The 23,545-nt window shown below is 44.2% G+C and overlaps 1 protein-coding gene across 1 annotated transcript in view; it reads left to right on the forward strand.

Annotated features, from left to right (window-relative positions):
* Positions 1-23,545, forward strand: part of HEATR1 (HEAT repeat containing 1) — a 412,033-nt gene that overhangs the window by 365,785 nt on the left and 22,703 nt on the right. The window contains exons 33-36 of the mRNA XM_078648603.1: positions 1,740-1,786; positions 4,449-4,572; positions 7,573-7,713; positions 9,218-9,513. Of these exons, the coding sequence (XP_078504729.1) occupies positions 1,740-1,786; positions 4,449-4,572; positions 7,573-7,713; positions 9,218-9,513 (608 nt within the window). The remainder of the gene's footprint in view (positions 1-1,739; positions 1,787-4,448; positions 4,573-7,572; positions 7,714-9,217; positions 9,514-23,545) is intronic.

Below are 23,545 nucleotides of genomic sequence, written 5' to 3' on the forward strand. Positions count from 1 at the left end.
GGCCAATTCGTGCCTGGAATGGACAAAGGACCTAACCTCGCAGCGGACAAAGAGTGGGGTAGGGCGCCATCAAACCAAACGCGATGCTGCCAATGATCAATAGGTATTTCCAGTGCCCTGTACGGCATATATTCAGCCGGTACAGGGGAGGGTGTGTAGGTGTGGAACACACCAGAATTTGCGTCCACTGCCGGAAACGTTACCCACGAGTAAAACAGTTCGTAAGGGTACGCCGGATCTGCACACACCACTAAAATCACAGCTAAGCCATCCACTGGGACCTGGAAAGTCTGTAAATGGTTGCGCACCGCAATGAGACTATGCTGCGGGATGTTCACAGCCTGCGCCATGATTACACCGGAACTACTGAAAAACAAAGGAAACTTTGTAGCACAACTGGGTAGTAATTCAAGGAAACCGTTTTAGATAGATTCAAGCTTGAAAAGACCTATTTCAAAAATAGGTAGGTTTTTCCGACACCACCGTTTTCCGGAAACGATAGCGAAGGGGTTAAGGTTTGAATGATATACTACTCGAGTGTCATGATATAAGACCACCAACGTAGGGGCGCCATGTAGCAGGGTTTCTGTTCTTGCACAGAGGATTGGAACCTCGGCGAATTAGGGTGACCCAAAACTCACCTCAGTACCCAACAAACCCCTTACCAAGCTAGCTACAGTGTCTCATTGGTCATAACAAACTCCCAATGTTTAGACAAACCAGAACATGAACTTACAATACCTCAGGTTACGTGGAACTTATGAGCACTCTTTCGTTATACAATCATTTCAAACCAGAACGTGGAGTAAATGAGGACACGTGCACATTTGAAATATTTATTTCCTAATGCCGTTTTCTCAAACGCAGTATCTTAGATAATACAAGGAAACATATTATCAGAAGCAAAGTTATCAGCATAGTTACTAGTCCATAGAAAGCAAACGGTGACAGCATGTTAACATGCTGTAATGAATAAGGGTTAACAACACTTATTTCTCACCCTCCCTAACTCACAAATTATATTAATAGCTAAGAAGGTCTCTTTGGGTTTTAACAGGGCGGGCCCATACCTCAAGATCCTAGAATGAAGAGATCACATCAGCATACACCAGCTCTCTCTGCATGCGAACAGCATCAAGTGTGTCTGTGTGCTCCAAGCAAAGCAATATAAAACCCGCCTAAAGTTGGCAGAAGCTGCACTTATGTTATGTCTATGAAGGTGCGGAGATCAGACCTCATAACAATTCTGTATCGTGTTATTCCTGAAGCTTCAGCACTCTCTGTACAGACATAGTTTATTAAGCAAAGCTGATATCAGAGCAATAACATATTATTCTCATGTAAACCACAACGGGCTACTAGGTTGAAAGCTAAATCAACAATTAAGTGTCGTGTGCAGAAGCAGCAAAAGGAAAAATGGCGTTTAAACATTTAATAAGCCTATGCTAACTTAACACATTATAAAGATAAACAGTAGCTATATGACAACATGATGCTAACATTTCTGTGCATGATTAAGCTTCCCATTCTCTAATTGAAGGAGTTTAAGAGTATGCAGGCAAGCATATGATAAAAATGGAATAGTAGAACCGATTAACAGGGCCCGTACAAACACCGATTGTTTAAGTGTTCATGACAAAGCCTTTTGAGAGTTGGTGTAATTTAAGGAAAAAAAGTCATTATTTATATACTTTGCTCCTGTCTGATACACATATGTGTTTGCTTTGTTTGTGTTGCAGGTGGTTGAATTTGGTGAATCAGAAGAGTTACAAGTCCTGGAGCAGAAGTAAATGTTTTTTTCTATTTTCCTTGTGAATAAGAACATTGTTTGTGCTGTGTAACCTAAAGTTGAGCGCATTATATTTGCAATTTGTGTATGAGCAACAGATTGTAGTTACTTAGTCTTGATCTATCAAGGGATGCCTTAAAGTGCATGGAATGGAACGCTCCCCTATTCCAAACTGTCAGGGGTTAAGACACAACCTTCTTTCACTGGATTAAATATTGTTCTGAATATCTTTTTAGCAAAACACCTTTTAAAGAGTAGTCATTATATTGTGTGCTTTGACTGAGATACATGTTAAATTGTGTGTATATTGGTATATCTGAGAAATGTTTAAATTTCTCATTAACTACTCAATGGATTTACACTATTTAACAAAGACATTGTACTCTGGACCAAGAGCTACCTTTCTGCCACATTTTATGTAATTCCGTTCAGCAGTTCAGGCTGTACTTGAGTCAACAGTTTCCTATGGAAATTAACATGGAGAAAAAGCATTTTGGGACCCCCACCCCCTTTTTCTCTGCCCCTGCTTAACAAATCACCCTGACATTTTCAAGGCAGCAGCTGAAGTGAGCTTCATACTTGTTTTGAAAATTTTGCGAGGATTCGTCAAACCGCACCAAAGATGTTGGGAAAAGAAAATGCATTTTGAATAGAAACAAGGTCCTAACTATAACTACCTACTGGCGACCGCCAGTAGGTTATATATGTTTTTTTTGTAAAAATACTTTTTATTGGCAAGCAAATCCAAAAAAGGTACATTAGGCAACATAGTGCCTCAGTCATTGATAACCCAGGATGATATCACATTTCGTATTTATGCCGTTTAGAGAACAAACCCCACGAAATTCCCCACCCTCCACCCCTCCCACCCCTGTCAGTGCGCCCTCAGTCACTCTTAAATAAACATAATAGCAGTTGAAACTCTTCCTCCAGTATTGCTTCCAAGCACAGTCCATCGTAGTGGGGAGACCGGTACCCCAGACTCCATGCCGTGTGTGTGCCAGCCAGTAAGTTATATATGTATATATATCTTAGTAAGTAGTTATAGTTAGGCTAAAGTTTCCATAGGAAGGGCGTTTTTTCATTTGCTAATAACTTAGACGTCGTTTGACAAATCCTCGCAAAAGTTTCAAAACTAATATGTCACTCACTTCAGCTGCTGCCCTGAAAGTTTTTGGATGATCTGTCAAACAGGGGCTGAGAAAAAGGTGGGGGATCCTAAAACATGTTTTCCACATGTTAGTTCCTATAGAAATTTTATAAACAACTACAGCTCGAACTGCTGAACTGAATTACACCAAATTTGGCAGAAATGTAGCTGTTGGTCCAGAACGTTACCTTTCTGTAATTGGCATAAATCCATTCAGTAGTGTTTGAAATATTTAGGAAAATCCAAATTAAGATATATAGGGACGCGGATGGTCCACGACGACTTCTGATCTCGTGCTGATATCTGATTGGTTGCCAACACTATAAACCTTGAATTGTTGACAGCCATCTTTGGACTCTGCTTGAGCCGAGTCCTAGAAAAAATGTTAAAAAAAGAAAAGGGGGCAGGGTAGGAAAACCTTATATAGGCCTCTTGGGGAGAAGGGGGGAACCCACAGAGAACATCATTGCTGACTTCTTTAACCCGTTTGCTGCTTCGAACGTTCCACGCATGTGCGGAGCGTTCTATTAGGCAGGCAGGCCGCGTAGGCCATCGGACGTGCGCAGCACTACGGAGGTAGTGCTCGCGATGGCAGCAGCGGACGGGTTAAACGTATGTACACCAGAATTTTCCGCCGTTACATTTGCTAGGCAATTACAAAGGGATTCCTGGCAGACTTAAACCTTTTTATGCATGTGAATGTCTCCCCACCTGCAAATCCAACTTAAGGGATGAGATTGTGGGCGCTCCGCTGTGTCGTTAGTCTTAGATGTTTGTGAGCTCCCGCAAAAAAGTATGCTTGTGGGCCTTTACAAACTACTACTGTTCCCTGTTCCAGATTTTAACGTGGCTGTAGTGCATGGCTTTTTATCCATAGGAAAAAATATTTTCCCTGCAGAGAAAAGTCTTTGCACACAGAAATCCTTCCCCCTTGTGGTGAGTGCACTATGACTGAGAACACCGTACAGAGGGAATGTATTGTCAACAAAGAAATCAATTAATTCTCCAAGAATCTGCATGAAAATCTACATCAGGTGCAGCTTTCCCTGTTAATTCCAAGAGGAGTTTGTGGAAATCTAGACTTGGACATGATCAGATGTAGATTTATTACTTTTTTGCGTGAGTAGGCCCCTAAAATGTGTAAGAACTGGGTGCAAGCAGGACAGGACAATGCAGCTCAGCATGTTTTTTAATGAGCCCGTTCACTCTCATTCCCTACTCACATGGTGGTATATTTTTCCCACCAGTTGGTCAAGTGGGTAGTTTCTAGACATTGTGGACCAGTGTTACTATGGAAAGTAAACTTTTCTTTTTTCCATACATGTATGTATACATTCTTGTTTGTGTTTGAGCTTCTGTTGCAGCAATTTTAAACATGCAACAGGGGAAAAAAAGAATTTGGTTATGTTTACCTACATTGATACGTGGCACACCACCCGTTGTGTCTTCTTCGGGAGTACATTTGTGTTACCGTGTGCATAGATTATCAAGCTTTATGCTGTTTTTCAGGTTGTTGGAAGAGGTCCTCTGCTATATCAACGCAGTCGCAAGTTCAGTGGAAGAGAATGCAGATAAACCTACAGCGAAGTTCTGGAGGGCCCTGCTCAGCAAGTCCTATGAAATGCTAGATAAGGTAGACTTTGTGTGTTCTACTAGGCTTTGTGATATGCTTTCAATAGGCTTTTATTCACTCCATGAAGACAGACTAGCACTGATGCATTTGCAGAAGTAAATAGTTGGAAGCTTAGCACAGTTTGGTTAAAGAGATATTTAATTGAAACTGTCCTCTCTAAGTCCTTGAATGTGATGTGTGTAGCAGAAACACAAATAGTGCATTTCAGCAGAAGCAGTGCTATAATACTATTCTCTTGCTGATATATAGTACATAGGTTAAGGTGTGACTAGGTTTTTTTTGTTAAGAAGCTGAAAGGAACGATGGCTGAGGAACTAGGAAGAAAGGACCTATGGGAATTTCACTGTACAAGGACTGTTTGTGTTTGATCTTATATTGCTAGCATATGTCCAATGATTTGTTTATTACTTGGTTTCGTTTTGAATGCAGTGTGTAAGCCAGCAAGACCTGTCCCAGGCAATCAGAGATCGCCCCTTCCCAATTAGTTAAAGAGGTTCAGACTAAAATGATACTGGTAGTCATGGATGGAGCCTTAGTGCAGCCAACGTGTTGATGCAATGGAAAAAATTGATTCAAGTGAGCCATACCTTTATCGTACAAAATGAGGTGGTACAAAAAAAGTTGTGTTTTGCAATGACGGGTCCCACTAAAATGTGGGTTTCATTGTCATACTGATAATCCAAAATCAGTTTGTAGAGCTTGCCAATCAGCATTATATTTATGAAAGATAGGTAGAAGTTGAACATTCTAAATCAGTCAGTGCCCATTGTTAACTGAGCCCGTGGAGAACAGTGTCAGCATATAAGATTATAGATCGATAACATTGAATGTCAATTTTTTTGATAGAGGGGTTCGAAGTGACGTCAAATAAGCAACAAGAGCGAAGTTTGAGTTGTCTGTTATGTCACTCAGATCCCCGAGGGGAAAGAGTTCGCCATTATTCACTTTTGACCTATCTTTAATTTTATGTTGTGTATAGCCCTCAAAATCATCTACCCCTGCTTTCATCTTCACATGGGTAAAGGAGTAACAGAGGAGCCATGCATAACATGGCCTCTCCTCCCTGTCCCAAATGTAAAAAAAATAATAATAATGCCTGGACTCCTGCCAATCACCCCCACAACCCTGTACCTTCCCCACCTCCTCTTTTCCCAGAGCTGTGCTCTCAGCATTCCTCCGAATCAGAAAGCCAGCAGTGCACTGAAAGGCTTGCAAAGTGCAAAATTCCTTCATGACGTAGAAACAGTGCGAAACAACTTTTGTGTCCCTCTGTTGCTACATCATAGTAGTGAATTACCAGATTTCAAATATGGTATTCACGCCAGTGGCCCTCACTGAGAGCTAGATATAACTGTCTCTTCCTTCTAAGGACAGTCCTTGTTTTTAAAATTCTACATTCTTAACTACATAATGAAGCTAAACAGTATAGTCTTATAGAATTACATGTATTGGTTTCTATAAACCTTTCCCTGTTAAAAAACAAAATCATGTAATATAAAAAAATACTTAACGTTTAATGTTATCCATTATGTATTGGTGTGGTATGGCTTAAACAATGCACGCAGATCGCGGAGTGTAAAATGCTGTTTATTATCATTGAGAGAGGCATCATGATCCAGTTGAAGATTTGCCTCTCATGCGTTATGCACTGCCACCCATGCAATAACAACAAGGTGATAGATGAAATGCTTGAACTAATCCCAGCCACTGGCATACGCTCAGGCCTTATTTGAATCTATCCTTTTTTGCCCACCATGCCACTTTAGAAAAAAGTCCACCTTTGGTAAATCAGTACCATCCCTCCTCCTCATGAGAACAGTCAGTTTCGACTGAAGGGACCTAAGCAATCCCATGCCTGTTTCTTCCTGCTTGGGACTCATCAGTAAGGTGCAACTGGAGTCCTATGGCACAGTGAGCATGGGACGCACAACCAACCAGCTGCAGTAAACTAACCTCTTCTGCACATAAGGGGATGACTTACTGAGTTTAGCCTTTGGCCAAGCCCTGTGGCTTTTTTTCTCTTAGATTTGGGGATCCTAGTTTGGTATCACAAACCTAGAGTAAGCTTTAATTACAGGTACCACATACCCATGGCAAGGTTCTCTGGCCCATGCCTCTCCTACTGGGAGTTCACTGCTCTGAATCTATAACCATGCACCCCTGAATGGTGATGCATGGGTTGGTGAAGCTTGACGTGGGCTTGTGGTACTCGTGCATAAAGCTTGCCCTTGCTCTGTGAGATTCTTTTCAGGATTCACACAGACCCGACACTTGCGATTCCACCTGTCTTGTTACTGGTGCCCCAGCTGCCATTTTAGTTGTCGTGGGACCTCTAATCCTAAAAATGACCCGCTGATTCAGGTTCTACTTTGATGCCAAGTTTGTTGTAAATCCATTCAGCAATTTTGGCTGAGATGCAAGAAAACTTTCTTATTTTGTTGGGTGTGATGTGTGTGTGTATATATATATATATATATATATATATATCTATATCTATATATATATATATATATATATATATATATATATATATATCTATATATATATATCTATATATATCTATATATATATATATCTATATAGATATATATATATAGATATAGATATATAGATATAGATAGATAGATAGATAGATAGATATATAGATATAGATAGATATAGATATAGATATATATATAGATAGATATAGATAGATATATATAGATAGATATAGATATAGATATATATAGATATATATAGATATATATATATATCTATATATATATATATATATATATATATATATATATATATATATATATATATATATATATATATATATATATATATTACTATCCCTGGCTACGGAACCGCATGAATAAATTCACAGTATTGCAAACTCTTCCTTTTTCGGTTTGTGGACACTGCCCTAAGGTCCAATAACCCACAAAAAACTGCTGAGTCGATATGCGTTTGTCATTACTCTTGGAGATAATGTTTTATTTCCTTAATGTGCTGCAGGTGAATGCCTTGCTGCCCACTGAAGCTTTTATCCCAGTAATCAGAGGACTTATGGCCAATCAACTGCCTTCTGTGCGGCGGAAGGCTATGGATCTACTCAACAACAAGCTACAGCATCGTGTGCAGTGGCAGGAGGAGCAGGTCAGTTCCAAACCAAATGGCCTTCTGGTTTGCTTTTCTCTGTGTCTGAGATGTAAGTTATTCATGCTTGATCTTCCCCATTTGACAGCATAGGTTGTGCTTATTTTATCTCTTGTATTACCTTCAGTACTTAAATGGTGAGCTTCACATCTTTGATTGTTGCTTTTACTTGACTGTATTGAGAACCTACAGAGTGCACAGGGGCATCATAATACCACTGTGGATGCACATAAAGACCATTAAAGGAGCGACAGACTCAAGGCACCCATAGCACACTGTCTGTGTGAGAGCCTGCAGTGCACCTGGTCTTGTTGTGAAGGAATGTGATTTAATGGCCTAAGACTTTGCTGATGCACTCCTGAACCACGGACACCATTTATTCGGATGGCTTATTATGGCCTGACACTATATCAACATCAGCTATTTACTGAAACTATGGCCTTTGAACTGAAGTGCTTTCACTCCTAATCCTTTTAACTTTTATTACCTCCAACATACCATTCCGCTTAGCAGCAGAAATATTTAATCTTGCACCATTCATTAAATCGACAATTTATAAATGACTGCTATAAATTGGTACTAAATGAGCAAATAACCATTTTTATTGTCTACTGTTTGTTCTCAGCCTTGCTAAAGTCTGACAGGACAAAACATGTGTCGGCTGCGCTGATCGTTTTATGTAATCAACTGTTCCTCCACAATGACTATACAAGTGTGACCACCTGCGATGAAGAACAAATAGATGAAATTGATGCACTGAGCTACATGCCTATCATAGACTTCATGTGATTCTGTGTGTGCTCCAACTTTTTTTCTCATAGTCAAGGATCTTTACCTGCTTCCCATTCCTGGATTTAATTCTTAGGTCTTGCGTCTTACCAGCTCAAAGAACTCTGTATTGGGCCTTCATTGTCATTTTCCACAGGCAGTTCTGCATGCTTGTAGCAGTTTTATGCGGTCATTTTTAGGGAATTTACTAAGGGTGTCACTGCTGGTAGTGTTGGCATCATGTGATGCTATGCTCCTGCAAAGGCATTTACATCAGGACTGTAGGAAAGTGCTTCCTACAAGGACAGTGAACACATACTTTGGTCCGTGATGCGGTCAAGTTCTGGCAGTTGGATGAAGAGGCACACCCATTTCCCCTCCCTTACCAATTGCTTGATTTAACCTCTTTCACCAAGTGTACCTTCTTACCACATTCACCAACTAGGAAACTAATTGGGTAAATAATGTCACATTTTATTTATATTTCACAAATCTTCCAAAAGAGATCCTTTGTATGGGTTAGTTTCTTAAAAGATAGCATTTATTTGCTCTTGCCTATCTTGCTGTAGTCGTTTGTTTTAGGAATTTTCTGTCATCCTACAAGACCAGAAATTGCTCTCGCAGCTGTCCAAATTGAAGCATGTTTGCAGACATTTCCCCCTTATTATCTGCTTTCCTAATTACCTTCTTTTTCACATGTTTGACTTTTTGGGGTCTTTTTTCCCTTTTCTTCTAGATTGAGCTGCTTCTGGGGCTAATCGGAGAGCTTCTTTCAATTGCACGCCGAAAAGCCAAGGAGACGGAAGAAGAGGAGCAAGCCATCAACCGACAGACGGCCCTCTATAGTCTGAAACTTCTGTGTAAATGCTTCGGACCACAAAATCAGGAAGCATTTGTGCCGGTTTTGACTGCCACCATCGACCTAATAGCATTTGAAGGGGCTGAAGAGCGGAATGTGATGGGTAGTGCCCTGCTGTGTATTGCAGAAGTCACCAGCACTATAAAAGCCCTTGCCATACCACACCTGCCCAGGTATTGACTTACACAAAATAGTGTTGCAAGATTAAAAGTGTCATTCTTTGCACTCCATTACCGATATTTTTGTTTATAACTATTGTAGGAATGCTGTATTGCACAATAATGTCTGCACTATTAATTTGAAATACATCATATTCAACTCAATGATATTTTATATCATAAAAGAAACTAATTCCATCCCTGGACACTTTATTTGTGGCAATACGTAGATCTTCCAAGAGTATATCAGAACTGTATGGCTAAGCCAGAAAGCTTACCCTATTACAATGTACTTTTAATGCCGAAACTCATTGAGCTGCCTCAGTACCACCATGAATCCAAGCTCTGTATGGAAGAGCAAGTATTGCAATCTTTACACCTTACATTCTTGGTGTGATATTCCCCAAACATTTCCCTTCACCCCGCATGTATTGCTGAATTTGTTCGTTGGCTTTAAGACTCTGTGCACTCTACCACTGCTACCCAGTGCGGAGGTGCTTGTTCTTTCTGCTAGTAGACCTGCAGCACTCATTCTGCCAATCACTAAAGTTGCATTTTTAAACGTAACTCGGGCCTGCCACTGCAACCTGTAGTGAGGTTTTAACCTGTAGTGCGTTTTTAAACTGCCATTTCTACCTGGCTAAATAAACCTTTTGCCAGGCCTAAACCTTCCTTTTAAATACATATAAGTTATCCTTAAGGTAATCCTTAACAATTCCCAGGGCATGTGCCTATTATTTGAAAAATAGAAAATGTGTACTTAAGTTTTACACGTCCTGGCAGGTAAGAACTCCTAAAGTCGTTTTTCACTTTGGTAAGGCCTATCTCTCCCATTGACTAACACTAGGTTACCTTAGTACAATCAATAAGTGCTAAATTTGCATTGGGAGCAGATATTGATATGCTGTTTAGACACAATGTATTGTAATTTAAAATCCTCTTTAATGGTAAAGTCCGATTTTAAGTCACAATTACATAACGACGCACTCATTTTGTTAGATCTCTCAGCAACTTGCGACCCTGTTCCCCATAACATCCTCTTGCAGCGGCTGTTTGACTGTGGTGCCAGGAAAACCACTCTCGATTGGCGACCTCATTCCTTTTAAAGCGAGAACAATCAGTCTGAGCAAAACCTCATCTCTCCAAGGCCAAACGTAAAAATTGTGGAGCTTTCCAGGCCTCCACGCTTAGCCCAACATGGGTTGATGTGTACATGTCGCAATTGGCCACCCTGGTTTAGTCATTCGAAATCACAATAGTTTCCTATGCCGACGACATCCAGCTGGTCTTTTCCTATGAAGGCAACTCAAAAACCTGTAAAGAAACCTTCTTAAATTGTATAAGAGCAGTCTTAGGTTGGCTCAAAAAAGCCAACACTTAATACAACCAAGATAAAACAGAAATACCTCCTCATATCGGAAGCATGCAAAACCGTAGTTCGAGCTACGATTCACCCTTGACTGGACTTCACAAATGCCTTGTATCTAGAGCTACCTGCATATTTAATCTGCTGACTACAGGTGGTTCAAAATACAGCAGCTCACCTTCTTTTTAATCTCCGAAAATGCACCCTCACTTCACCCTTCCTCACTAAATTGCACTGGCTCCCTGTCACTTAACGGATCGCCTTTAAAGCACTTACACTAGTACACAGGACCTTGCATAACAACGGTACTAGTTATCTGAACTATAGAATTTTGGAGTACCAGACCGGCAGAAATGTATGTTCCAGTAATCTGTACAGCCAATAATTCCATATGTCACTCTCTCTTCTTTATTTCTCCTTGTTGGCAGCACCAGGACACTCAATTTTGAGTATTTCTTTCATTCATTCATTCATAACTACTTGTGCTTTCCAACATTATCCTGCGTTACTGGATTGTGACTGGCTCTTCTGTTGTGGGTTGTGTATTGCTGCCAGACAATGAGACAAAAAGGTCTAAGTGTGAAAAGCACAGGCCATCCTGCAAGGATGGCTGGGGCAGAGCTGTACTCTGCCTCACTTATACTTTAAAAGGGCTTTGCCTCCAGCACAAACAAAGTGTCTGACACCAGCCTTTTGTCAACCCAGACAGTTTAGAGCCTTGGGTGACACCGGCTATAATTTTTGGACCCCCAGAACCACTCTCTGTTAGAAAGTGGCTCTATATATACTGGACCAGAATGAGGTACAGTGTGTATAGAGTCCACAAACCCCAGAGGTATAACAGAGGTTAAAGCCAGGTGTGACCTTACTCTCTAAAGTGGTAGCTTGGTCGCGCAGTAAGGCAGTACCAGAGGACATTGTAAAGCATTTGTTGTGCACACTCAGTCGGAGTAAGGTTTCACACACTCAAAGACTGAACTCCAGGCCAATTGTTTTTATATCAAAGATATAGTTGTTTTATTTTTAGAACCAACAGGTATCAAAAATATACTGCTCTCAATATGACAGATCTCAGATGAGTACTTTGCAGACAGGCAATAAACTTTGTAAACTTAATAGGTACAGGGGTTGCAGTAGGCAACACAATTCTACACACAATTTAGCATTGAGCTCAATGGATTTTCCTATATAAACACAGTTGATTACTTTGTAGATTACTTTGGTAGTTCCAGGACTGGATCCTAGATTCAGTCCTGGGGTCTAAGCTGAAAACAATTTAGTAAAAACGTTTTAGTTATTGCAGTGATTTTTCAGGACTATAAAGCTATTTTAAAAGTTCACACTTAAAAACTTTTCAACAGAAATCTGGCATGTTATCCAATGGGAGAAAATTCAGTTTGTAAATAAAGTAAGTTCTCGTTACTTTTGTAATCCAGTACTGGGCTCCTAGGTCCAGCACTGGGGTCTCAACTTAAAACAGGTAAGTCATTTCAGTTCAGTATTTCGTATGATTTTTAAAGAATATTTCAAGTTTTCAAAAGTAGACACTTAGAAGAAACTTCATAGAAAAGCAGACAATGGATTCCTATGGAGAAAATACAGGTTACTAGTAAACCCGGTAAGGATTACTTTTACGGTTCAGTACTGGGCTATAAGGTACAGTACTGGCTTCTCTCCTGATCACAGGGGAGTACTTCGGGATTCGGTTGATTTTATATGAATATTTTAAGTTTCCAAAACTTCACACTTAGAAGAATTTTCGAGTCAAACCAGTCAATGTTATCCAATGGAAGGTAAGTGAGTTAAGTTAAGGTTCTGGGCATAGACTCAGGGGTCCCCCAGGGTCAGGTAGGTACAGTTGGTTCACCCTCAGCGGCACAGGGGCGGCCGGGTGCAGAGGTAGTTAGGCCCAATGTTATCCAATGAGGGACAGGGGGCTTCCAGTTGGTGGCTGCTGGCTAGCAGGCCACGCGCCTGTGGGAGTGGGGCTCCTGGTTACTTTCTCAGGACAAATGGGGAAGTAGGATAGGGCAAAGGTGGCACGGCAAGAGGCACTCGGGCGGCTGGGTGCAGGGTGCTTTTGAGCCGTCAGGCGCTCAATGTTATTCAATGGGAAAGGTCACAAACGGAACGCAGGCTCGGGGACGGAGACTCTTCAGGGGCGACCACCACTTTGAGAGGTAAGTTGGGATCTTCGAGCACTGGTAGGTACCCCAAAGGAAGGCCCAGGGGGCTGTAGGGCGCCGGGTGCAGGGGTGTCTTTAGGCGTCAGGAAAGCTTACCCTCAGCTGGTCGCGGTTGGAGGGGCCCCTGGGTCTGAGTCTGCAGGCGTCGTCTATTTCGTCGAGGAGGGCCTTTGGGCACTAGACTTCGGGTCCCAGTCGCCAGAGGGACGTCCTTGTGGTCTTGGTTCACTTGGGCACTGGCCGGGCTCGGCGGGTGCAGAGTGGGCTGGTCCGGAGCTTCCTGGCTGGCACCAGGGGTGTTGTTGCAGCAGAGCCTCTGCTGATGGGAGTCCCAGTCTTCAAGAGGGTCAAGGCAGGCAGGTCCTCTTGGTGTCCCAAGGTTGCTGTCCAATGGAGTTGCCGGGGTTTAGGCAGGAGCAGGTTCCAGGATGGACAGGCCGGTAGGGCTGGGGCCAAGACAGTTGTGGTCATCTTGTGGTTAGCAGCTGCACGGCGGGTCTTCTTCCTCTTGATCTTCTTTCTTCTTTTCGTATCGGGATCTGAGGAAGGAAGGTTCAGGGAGCCTCTAAATACTGAATTTAGGGGCGATACAGGTAGTGCAAGGGCAGGGACCAATAGGGACACCTCTTCTCCCCCACCTGAGGGGTGGAGTTGGCACAGGCTGGCACCCCCCCCTTCCTGACGTAGTTTTTCCCGCCAGAGTGGGGGTCAGGACTGGTGGGGGCCAGTTTCTGGGTACAGCAAATGGTCTGGAGAAGTTCACAGAGGCGGCATGCCTTTGAAGCTTCCCCCTGCCCATCCTGGGGGAGGAGACCTAGCACCTCGCCCAGAATGTGCATTCTTGCAGGACCAGGAGAGCGGGGGGCTCTCCACCTAAGGGTCCAGCAACATGTCTGTTGTGTGGCAGCTACTCAGCCCAGACGTGGATTGTAGGTTAGGCTTTCAGGGGGCATCTCTAAGATGCCCTCTGGTGCATTTTACATTAAATCCCACACGGGCATCAGTGCGGGTTTAATGTGCTGAGAAGTTTGGTACCAAACTTGTCATTCTTCAGTGTAGCCATTATGGTGCTGTAGAGTTCGTAATGACAACCTCCCAGCACCATATACTCCTAATGGCATCACTGCACTTACAGTGCCCAGGATTGGCCCTGGGTACTGAAGGGGCACAGCGGCCATGCACCTGTGCCCACACCTCTGGCATAAGGCACCCAGCTAGAGGGGTGACTGACGTATGCCAGGGCAGTGGGTTCTGTGGGCATGGCACACAGGGATGTGTGCCATGTCGACTCTTTGTTTAGTTCTGTACTTAGACATTCAGCCTGCAAAGGCAATGTGTGGGTGTCAGGGTACAGGGCCCCTGAGGGTGGCACAATAACTGCTGCAGTCCTCAGGGGTCTTCTTTGGTCACCATGCCCTGGGTACCCTTTACTAGGGGCTGACAGGTGGCCAGAGATGCCAAATGGGTTTTAGTTTCAACACAGTTTTAGGGAAGGGACACAGGCCCTGGGTACCTGGTTGGCAGGAGCTCAGGGCGCACTCAGTCAAAGCACATCAGCAGTCAGAAAAAAGTGGGGGCATACCAATGCAAGAAAGATGGCACTTTTGCACACTCTCCAGATGAACTTCTGGACCTGTGGAAGCCTCTGAAAAAGGATTGCCCTGCTGCTGGAAGGACAGTGCTGGTTTCTGAGGAAGGATGATTGGAGCTGCTCCTTGAACTCAGGACTGCTAGAGTGACTCCAATGGTTAGCTGTCTGGCTGCATTTGTGTGCTACAGGGACCAAACAAGCTCCATAGACCTTGCAACCCACCTACCTGCTTGCTGCTGCAGGTCCCTGCTGGAGTGAGCACTAATTTTAGTTCAATGGTAGGAATCTTTACCATGCCCGATGACAACCAGCATCCCATCGACAAACAACCATCTCTTTGGCCTGAAAATCCAACGTTTCCCATTTAAAGCCTTCCCCGTCATCTTTGATTGCTTCAGCAAGACTTTGTCCAGCACTGCTCATCTTTAGTGACCTCTCAGCTACAGCTTGGCTCTACCTTTTCCAGGAAATCTTCAAAATGTCTTCTAATGTAACTCTTGACTGGGGAGATTCTGATCACTATCCTACTGTAGTCAACCCTTACCTTGTGACTTGTCATGATCTTGCATGACCTGATACCATCAGTTTGTGTGAAATGGGGGGGGGGGGGGTTAGTCCTTAGCATGCCAGGTATAGACGAAATATCAATAATATATAACAAAGGAAGGTACCTGGTGTATATATTTCCTGCTGTATATTTAATGCAGAGAAGAAACAATGACCATTACGTTCATATGTTCCCAGTGTTTGATTTACATTTTTTTCATAATACATGTTTTATAATGACATTCATTTCATGCCTGAGAAGCAATACAATTCACATACAAGATTGTTGGATACATCAACCATGTAAAGATATGACTAACACAATACGAAAATATAACAAAAACTAAAAAACAATTACAATAATTATACAAAGTACTTTGTCTAAGTTTTTTAGTTTTTGTTATATTTTCGTATTGTGTTAGTCATATCTTTACATGGTTGATGTATCCAACAGTCCTATATGTGAATTGTATCGCTTTTCAGGCATGAAATGAATGTCATTATAAAACATGTATTATGAAAAAAATGTAAATCAAATACTGTGAACATATGAACGTAATGGTCATTGTTTCTTCTCCGTATTAAATAAACAGCGGGAAATATACTTTTCCTGTCTAAACCAAAGGCTTCAGCATGACCTTGTTCAACACTTAGCTGACTTCATTACGACTTCTTCGGTTACAGCCTGCTGCTTTGTCCTGCTTAAGGATTTTTGCTTGCATTTCAGAGAAGTATCAAGGTAAAAATCAGACCAGGTTAAACTTGGATGGTCTAGCTGACCTCTGCTCCATCAGGATTGGCTGAAATTGCACTTATGTCCCGGTCTACTGCAACCCATGACTATCACTGGCGCTGTGTGACTTTTGGTACTATTTTGCCTTAAATCTTTAATTCATATCACCTATCTTATTGGATTTTTTTCATTTGGGTGTCATTTTATTTATTAACTTTTGTTCTGTTTTTCTAATTTTGTTCAAGATTTTTTTATTGTTGTTTTGACTTTAAATCTGTTTTGATACTGCATAAATAATGTACACATTGCCCAAAGTTAAGACTTTCTGCTCTGTGCCATAGCTACCATAGGGTTGAGCTCAGGTTAATTTAGTGACTTTGAGGGTTCACCCTGACAAGAGTTGTGATTATCCCTCAAGGCGGGCAGTTCCCCAATTGAAATTATACTGCAGTTTCTTGCAGTTCCCCCTTGGCGCTTGTACGAAGCTGGCTCTTTTATATAGTATACTAGAAAGAGGTATGCTGTGTAAAGAGTCTAGGTATCCTTATGAGTGGATAGAGGCTTGCACTAGCAATCCCTAGATTCTCAATCTAAGATAGTGTGGTCGAGCAGCCTTTGGCTTATCACAGAGGAGGGTTAGACAATTATTGCACACACAGAGTCAATAAATGATGCACACACTCAAAAAGGAGATACAAAAACAGGGCAGCCAGGCCACTCTCGGTGCTGGCAACTGCGGTGCTGATGTCCCTCATCATCTGGTGATCAGTGATGTCACTGGAGTCGGACTGGACTTTCCACAAGCTTTGTATGCAGGAAAGGGTCCGGTACCCAGAGTATTGGTGCAGGAGGACTTGTTGAGGTCCTGGTTTCTTCATGCTTGGCAGGAAGACAGATAGGACCACCATGAGTGTGTTGGCCTGCTCCTGGGCAGCTACTACTCGGTGGACCCTTTGAACAGCAGTTTCTTTAAACTGAACGTCACAGTCTATGCCTGCAGGCTGCAGGAGAGTAGCTCCAGTACTCCAAGAGAGATGCTGGCTGCTGGGCGAAGTGCAGGCGACCCTCCGGGGCTTGTAGAGGATGCAGTGCTGCACGAAGAGTCTGGCCTTTCTAATTGTCTAGTCTCTCTTTGGCAGGCAGGGTTTGGCACCAAAAGTCCAAAGAATCTTTAATTTTTGCAGGGGCAGCTTTTCAGTGTCCTCTTCTTCTTTTCAGCTAGTGAAATCTGAAGTTCTGGATTCAAAGAGCCGCCTAAATTCTAAATGTAGGGGTGTTAAGGGAGTGAAGAGTAGTAGCCAAAGGGCTACCTACCCTTGGAGCCACTACGCCCCCTATATGACCACCTCGTGTGGGAAGTGGGTATAACCCTTTACCAGTTTCCTAAATTCGGCTATCACCAATATGGCAGAATTTTCCCAGAGTGGGACACATCAGGCATTTCACCTTGTGGGTGTGACTGCCTTAGGTCTGCTCCACGTCTACTCCGCATACTAATTTCCTGCCTGCCCTGGTGCCAAATGGGCCTCAGGGCAGGGGGTGGCAAATTCCAGATATGGGAGATGCTGGGTCGTATATCACAGGTAGCATGGTTTTGAAGCCTCCAGCCTTGGTATGCTGAATGCTAGCCATCCTGTTTGGAGGAGGTGTGAATACCTCCTGTCAAAGCAGGCATTGTTCCTGACCTCTGAGAGCGGGGCCCTTCCCTCCTAGGTGGCCAAAAGCGGGTCTGTGGTGACAGGCGGGACTGGACCAGTCAGCCAGCACACTAGTGGACTAGTAGGCTTTAGGGGTACTGTTGTACATACATTTATGCTGCTCAGCCAGTGTGTATGTGAGTATGTATGGAACCTTGGAATGAGTGATGACTGCGTAGAATGTTGGTGTGCCTGGTGGAGGAGAAGAATGACAGTTCGAGAGAGTGGGCTGAGCAGCGAAGATACAGCTCCTGGTGGGGCTCTGTTCCAGCTTTGAACCAGCTCTTGAATTAGCTTGGAACCTGTAACTATTATCTTGGAACTTGACTAATAAACCTCTACATTGAAATACTTGGCTACCTTTAGTCATATGTACCATTTTCACCATACAACAGGTACCTCTAAGTTACCCACTCGGTGCATGTATTAATAAATCCATCTCTGAAATCAGTGTGGGTTTATGAGATGTTTGATGCCAAATATCTTGGGTTTCAGTGAAGCCATCATGTAGCTGGGGAACTCGTAATTACCAGTTCCCAGTACAAGATGGGTTCCCTCCTCATTTGCAATGTCCAAGAATCGACTTATACATATCTGCTTGTGCAGATATGTCCAAACATGCAATATAATGCACCCTGTCTTAGGGCTGTAAGGCCTGCTGTAGGGGTGACTTGGATATATTGCATGCAGTTTCTGTAGGCATGGCACACAGGAGGTGTGCCATGTCTCTTCTTCAGTTTTTACTACCCTATGTCACACAGCCTGCAATGGCAGTGTTCTTGAGTGTGAGGAGGGCTGTCTTAGGGTGGCACAATATATGCTGCAGCCTTTAGGGACCCTGTTGAGCTTCTCTACTCTTTGTACCAGGGGTACCATTTACTAGGGACTTACAGGAGGGCTAAAGGTATTGCCAATTGGGGGAACATTTGTACAGTTTTAGTGAAAGAGATGTGGCACTGGGGACCTTGATAGCAGGAATCCAGTACACGTCTGTCGAAATTGCATCAATTCCCAGCAAAAAAGTGAGAAATGGAACTGGGCTTTTGCTGTAGTTATCCAGGAGAGTCTAGCAAAGTAATGGTTGTACCAGAGGGGGGGGGGGCTGTTGTTCTAGTCCCCCTAAAGATAACTTGGTCACTTAGTTGGCAGAGGATGGTAGTCAGTTCAGACCTACCCCTGGATTGGCTCCTTGGAAATTACCTCACCGAGGTTATGCTGAGCCCAAATGAGGTGCTGGTTCAGTGCCAGACCTCGCCCAAGCAATCTGAAGTTGCTGAACCTATAGGTAGTAAAGGTAGGCCCTAAAGCAAAGACAGGAGAAAAAAGAGTATGATAGGTGGGACGCTTTTAGAAAACATTCTAGTGTGCCAAAGACGTTCTACTCTGGTAAGGAACAACTCCACTTGTGAAGCCTTACCTGCCCTACAAGAAGTCGTGACTAGTCAGGCAACTGTTCAGCAGGAGGTTGTGGCCCCTCAACTGACAGAAGAGAGAGTGTAAGGAGGGTGTCTGCTACAAGTTGTAGTATCCCTCACTATAAAGTTGCAGGAGGACCCCCTGAACCCTGGGAAGTCTGTGATAGCCCTTCCACCTGTCATTGGAGAGTGAAAGGTGTGGTTCTGGGCACTGACACCTGTAAATAGTCTCTGCTGGGTGTTAGCTTTGTTGGCTGCACTGTCCTTGGCATGGTGGTCTGACCCAATGTGAAATAGCAAGTTAGACCCCTTGACCCTGCTGGTCTTGGTGGGGTTACTCCAGTTGTGGATAACCTCCTTGGGTAAACTGAGGAGTTGCCCTGGCTAAGATAGTTAGCAGAGGTAGCTACCTCTATCCCCAAGAAAAGGAGGAAAAGTCAGACCAATCTAGTGCAGTTTAAAATGGGTCCTGTTACTATTGGAATAGGTCAGTTGCCCAGAGGCAGTGACCTGGTGTGAGAGTGTCTCTATATATATACTAGACCAGAATAAGGTACAGTGTGTATAGAGTCCAGAAACCCTAGAGGTATAACAGAGGTTAAAGTCAGGGCTGACCTTACTCTCCAAAGTGGTAGCTTGGTCGAGCAGTAAGGCAGTACCAGAGTACAGTGTAAAGCATTTGTTGTACACACTCAGTCAGCAAAAGGTTTCACACACTCAAGGACTGAACTCCAGGCCAATTGTTTTTATATCAACAGATACAGGTATAAAAATGTGCTTTTCTCGATATGAGTACTCTCAGGTAATTACTTTGCAAAGAGGCAATAAACTTTGTGATCATAATAGATACAGTGGTTGCAGTAGGCAACACAATTCTAAACACACTATAGCTTTGCGCTCAACGTTTTTTCATCATATAAGTACAGTTGATTACTTTGTAGATTACTTTGGTAGTTCCAGGACGGATCCTAAATTCAGTCCTGGGGTCTAAGCTGAAACCAATTTAGTAAAATCGTTTAAGTTACAGTACTGATTTTTCAGTAATATAAAGCTGTTTTAAAAGTTCACACTTAGAAACTTTTCAATGAAAATCTGGCAATGTTACCCAAATGGGAGAAAATTCAGGTTGCAGGTAAAGTATGATCTTGTTACTTTTGTAATCCAGTACTAGGCTCCTAGGACCAGTACTGGGGTCTCAACTTAAAACAGGTAAGTAATTTTGTCTCAGTATTTCGTATGATTTTTAAAGAATATTTCAAGTTTTAAAAAGTAGACAGAAGAAATTTCATAGAAAAGCAGACAATGGATTCCTATGGAGAAAATACACATTACTAGTAAACCCGGTAAGGATTCCTTTTGCGCTTCAGTACTGGGCTATTAAGGTACAGTACTGGCTTCTCTCCTGATCACAGGTGAGTACTTCGGAATTCGGTATTCGGCTGATTTTATAGGAATATTTTAAAGTTTCAAAACTTCACACTTGGAAGAAATTTCACAGAAAAACAGTCAATGGTTTCCTATGGAAGAAATGTAGGTTGCTAGTAAACACGGTTATGATTTCTTTTGCGGTTCAGTACTGGGCTAGAAGGTACAGCACTGGCTTCTCTCCTGATCACAGGTGAGTACTTCGGAATTCGGTATTCGGCTGATTGTAGATGAATATTTTGAAGTTTCAAAACTTTACACTTAGAAGATTTTTCGAGTCAAACCAGTCAATGTTATCCTATGGCAGGATAGTGAGTCATCGGTTTTCAGGTGAGTACTCGACTGGTGAAGTTAAGGTTCTGGGCATAGACTTAGGGGTCCCCCAGGGTCAGGTAGGTACAGTTGGTACACCCTTAGCGGCACAGGGGCAGCCGGCTGCAGAGGTAGTTAGGCTCAATGTTATCCAATGAGAGGCAGGGGGCCTTCGGTTGGTGGCTGCTGGCTAGCAGGCCACGCAGCTGTGGGAGCTGGGCTCCTGGTCACTTGCTCAGGGCAAATGGGGAAGTAGGATAGGACAAAGGTGCACTCCCAGGGGCACTTGGGCAGCTGGGTGCAGAGTGCTATTAAGCCGTCGGGCGATCAATGTTATTCAATGAGGATCTTGAAAAGGGAACAAAGGCTGCAGGCTCGGGGACGGTGGATCTTCTGGAGTGACCAACACTTCGAGGGGTAAGTTGGGATCTTGGAGGATAGGTAGACACCCAGGGGTTGGACACAGGGGGCCGTGGGGCGCCGGGTGCAGGGGTGTCTTTTGAGGTCGGGAAATCTTTTGAGGTCGGAGGGGGTCCTTTGTCCTGAGGCTGCAGGCGTCGTTGGAGCCGTCGAGGAGGGTCCTTGGGCACTGGATTACAGGTCAGAATCGCCGGGGGGACGTCCTCAGGGTCTTGATTCACTCCGGCACAGGCCAGGCTTGGCGGGTGCAGTGTGTGCAGGGTTCGCGGTTCCAGGCTGATGCCAGGGCTGGTTACTTGCTTTGAGCAGTACCACAGCTCGTGGGAGACCCAGGTAGTCAGAGTCACAAGGCAGTCAGGTCCTCCGGGGTTTTTGAGGTTGCTGACCACTGGAGACGCCGGGGTTTAGCAGGAGCAGGTTCGATAGTCGACAGGCTGGTAGGGCTGGGGCCAAATCAGTTGGTGTCTTCCTCTTCTTAGCAGCTGCACGGCAGGTCTTCTTGTTTCTTGTTCTTCTTTCTTGTTTCGGTATCTGGATCTGAGGAAGGAAGGTTCAGGGAGCCCCTAAATACTGAATGTAGGGGCGTTACAGGTAGGGCAAGGACAGGGACCAATAGGCCCCTGTCCTGGGGTGGGTGCACACCCTAGCCTGCTCCTCTCCTGTGGGAGGGGGGCAGGAGCCTAGGTGTGATTGGGCAGGGCTCCCCATCTTCAAGATGGCCGGAACCCGGGGTCGTGCTTCACTTCGTCCCCCCCCCCACCTGAGGGGTGGGGTTGGCACAGGCTGGGACACCCCCCTTCCTGACGTAGTTTTTCCTGCCAGAGTGGGGGTCCGGACTGGTGGGAGCTGGTTGCTGGGTACAGCAAATGATCTGGAGAAGCTCACAGAGGCGGCATGCCTTTACAGCTTCCCCCTGCCCATCCTGGGGGAGGAGACCTAGCACCTCGCCCAGGATGTACATTGTTGCAGTCCCAGGAGAGCGGGGGGGCTCTCCACCCAGGGGTCCAGCAACATGTCTGCTTTGTGGCAGCCTCTGCAGCCACTCAGCCCAGGCGTGGATTGTAGGTTAGGTTTCAGGGGGCATCTCTAAGATGCCCTCTGTAGTGCATTTTACATTAAATCCCACACTGGCATCAGTGTGGGTTTAATGTGTTGAGAAGTTTGATATCAAACTTGTCAGCCTTCAGTGTCGCCATTATGGTGCTGTGGAGTTCGTAATGACAACCTCCCAGCATCATATACTCTTAATGGCATCACTGTACTTACAGGGCCCAGGAATGGCCCTGGGTACTGTAGGGGCACAGGGCTCATGCACCTGTGCCCACACCACTGGCATAGGGCACTCAGCTAGAGGGGTGGCTGATGTATGCCAGGGCAATGGGTTTGTGGCCATGGAACACAGGGATGTGTGCCATGTCGACTTTGTTTAGTTCTGCACCAGGACACTCGGCCTGCAAAGGCAGTGTGTGTGTGGCAGGGTACAGGGCCCCTAAGGGTGGCACAATAAGTGCTGCAGCCCTTAAGGGTCTTCTCTGGTCACAATGCCCTGGGTACCTAGGGTACCATTTACTAGGGGCCGACATATGGCCAGAGATGCCAATTGGGTTTAGGCTCTGGTACAGATTTTAGGGAAGGAACACAGGCCCTGGGTAACTGATTGGCAGGGGATCCAGGGCACGCCAAGGAAAAGTGCATCAGGTATCATGCAAAAAGTGGGGGGTACTGCAACAGAAACTCACTTTCACACACCTGGACAGAAGGATGAGAGGCAGAATAGGCCCTCCAAAAATGCAGCCTGATCCTTACTCTCTTCCTTGCCTGACCTACTAGGAAGACTCTCCCAGGTTGTGGCTGAGTCTCCTGGCCTGTTAGCTCGTGGGGGGGGGGGGGGGGGGGGGTTGTAGGAAGCTGGGCTTTTGTTGCAGTTATCCCTCCACTTTTTGCCCCTTTTTTAGCTACTAGATGCTAATTTTCGATGAGGCCTGCTAACAAGACCTCTGTGTCAGTACTTCTTCCCCCAAAACAATATTGTCTAGTTGTGCTACAATTGGCTAAGGTCTTTAGCACCCCTGTTTGTCCCTACTAAATGGTACCCCAGATACTTAGGGCATGAGTGCTAAAGAGGGTCCCAAAGGGCTGCAGCATATCCTGTGCCACACTAAAGGACCCACACACAAATTCCATGCAGACTGCCATTGCAGGCTGCATGACACGGTGCAATGCAAATCATGAGTGAAAACATGACATGGCATACTCCTGTGTGTTATGCCAAAGTCACTCATGTAATTCATCCCTACAGCTGGCATTTGAGCCCCAAGACAGGGTTATTATATTTTATTATTGCAGGATAATCAGA

The sequence above is a fragment of the Lissotriton helveticus genome, chromosome 6, assembly GCF_964261635.1.
Source record: "Lissotriton helveticus chromosome 6, aLisHel1.1, whole genome shotgun sequence".
In the NCBI taxonomy this organism is placed as follows: domain Eukaryota; kingdom Metazoa; phylum Chordata; class Amphibia; order Caudata; family Salamandridae; genus Lissotriton; species Lissotriton helveticus.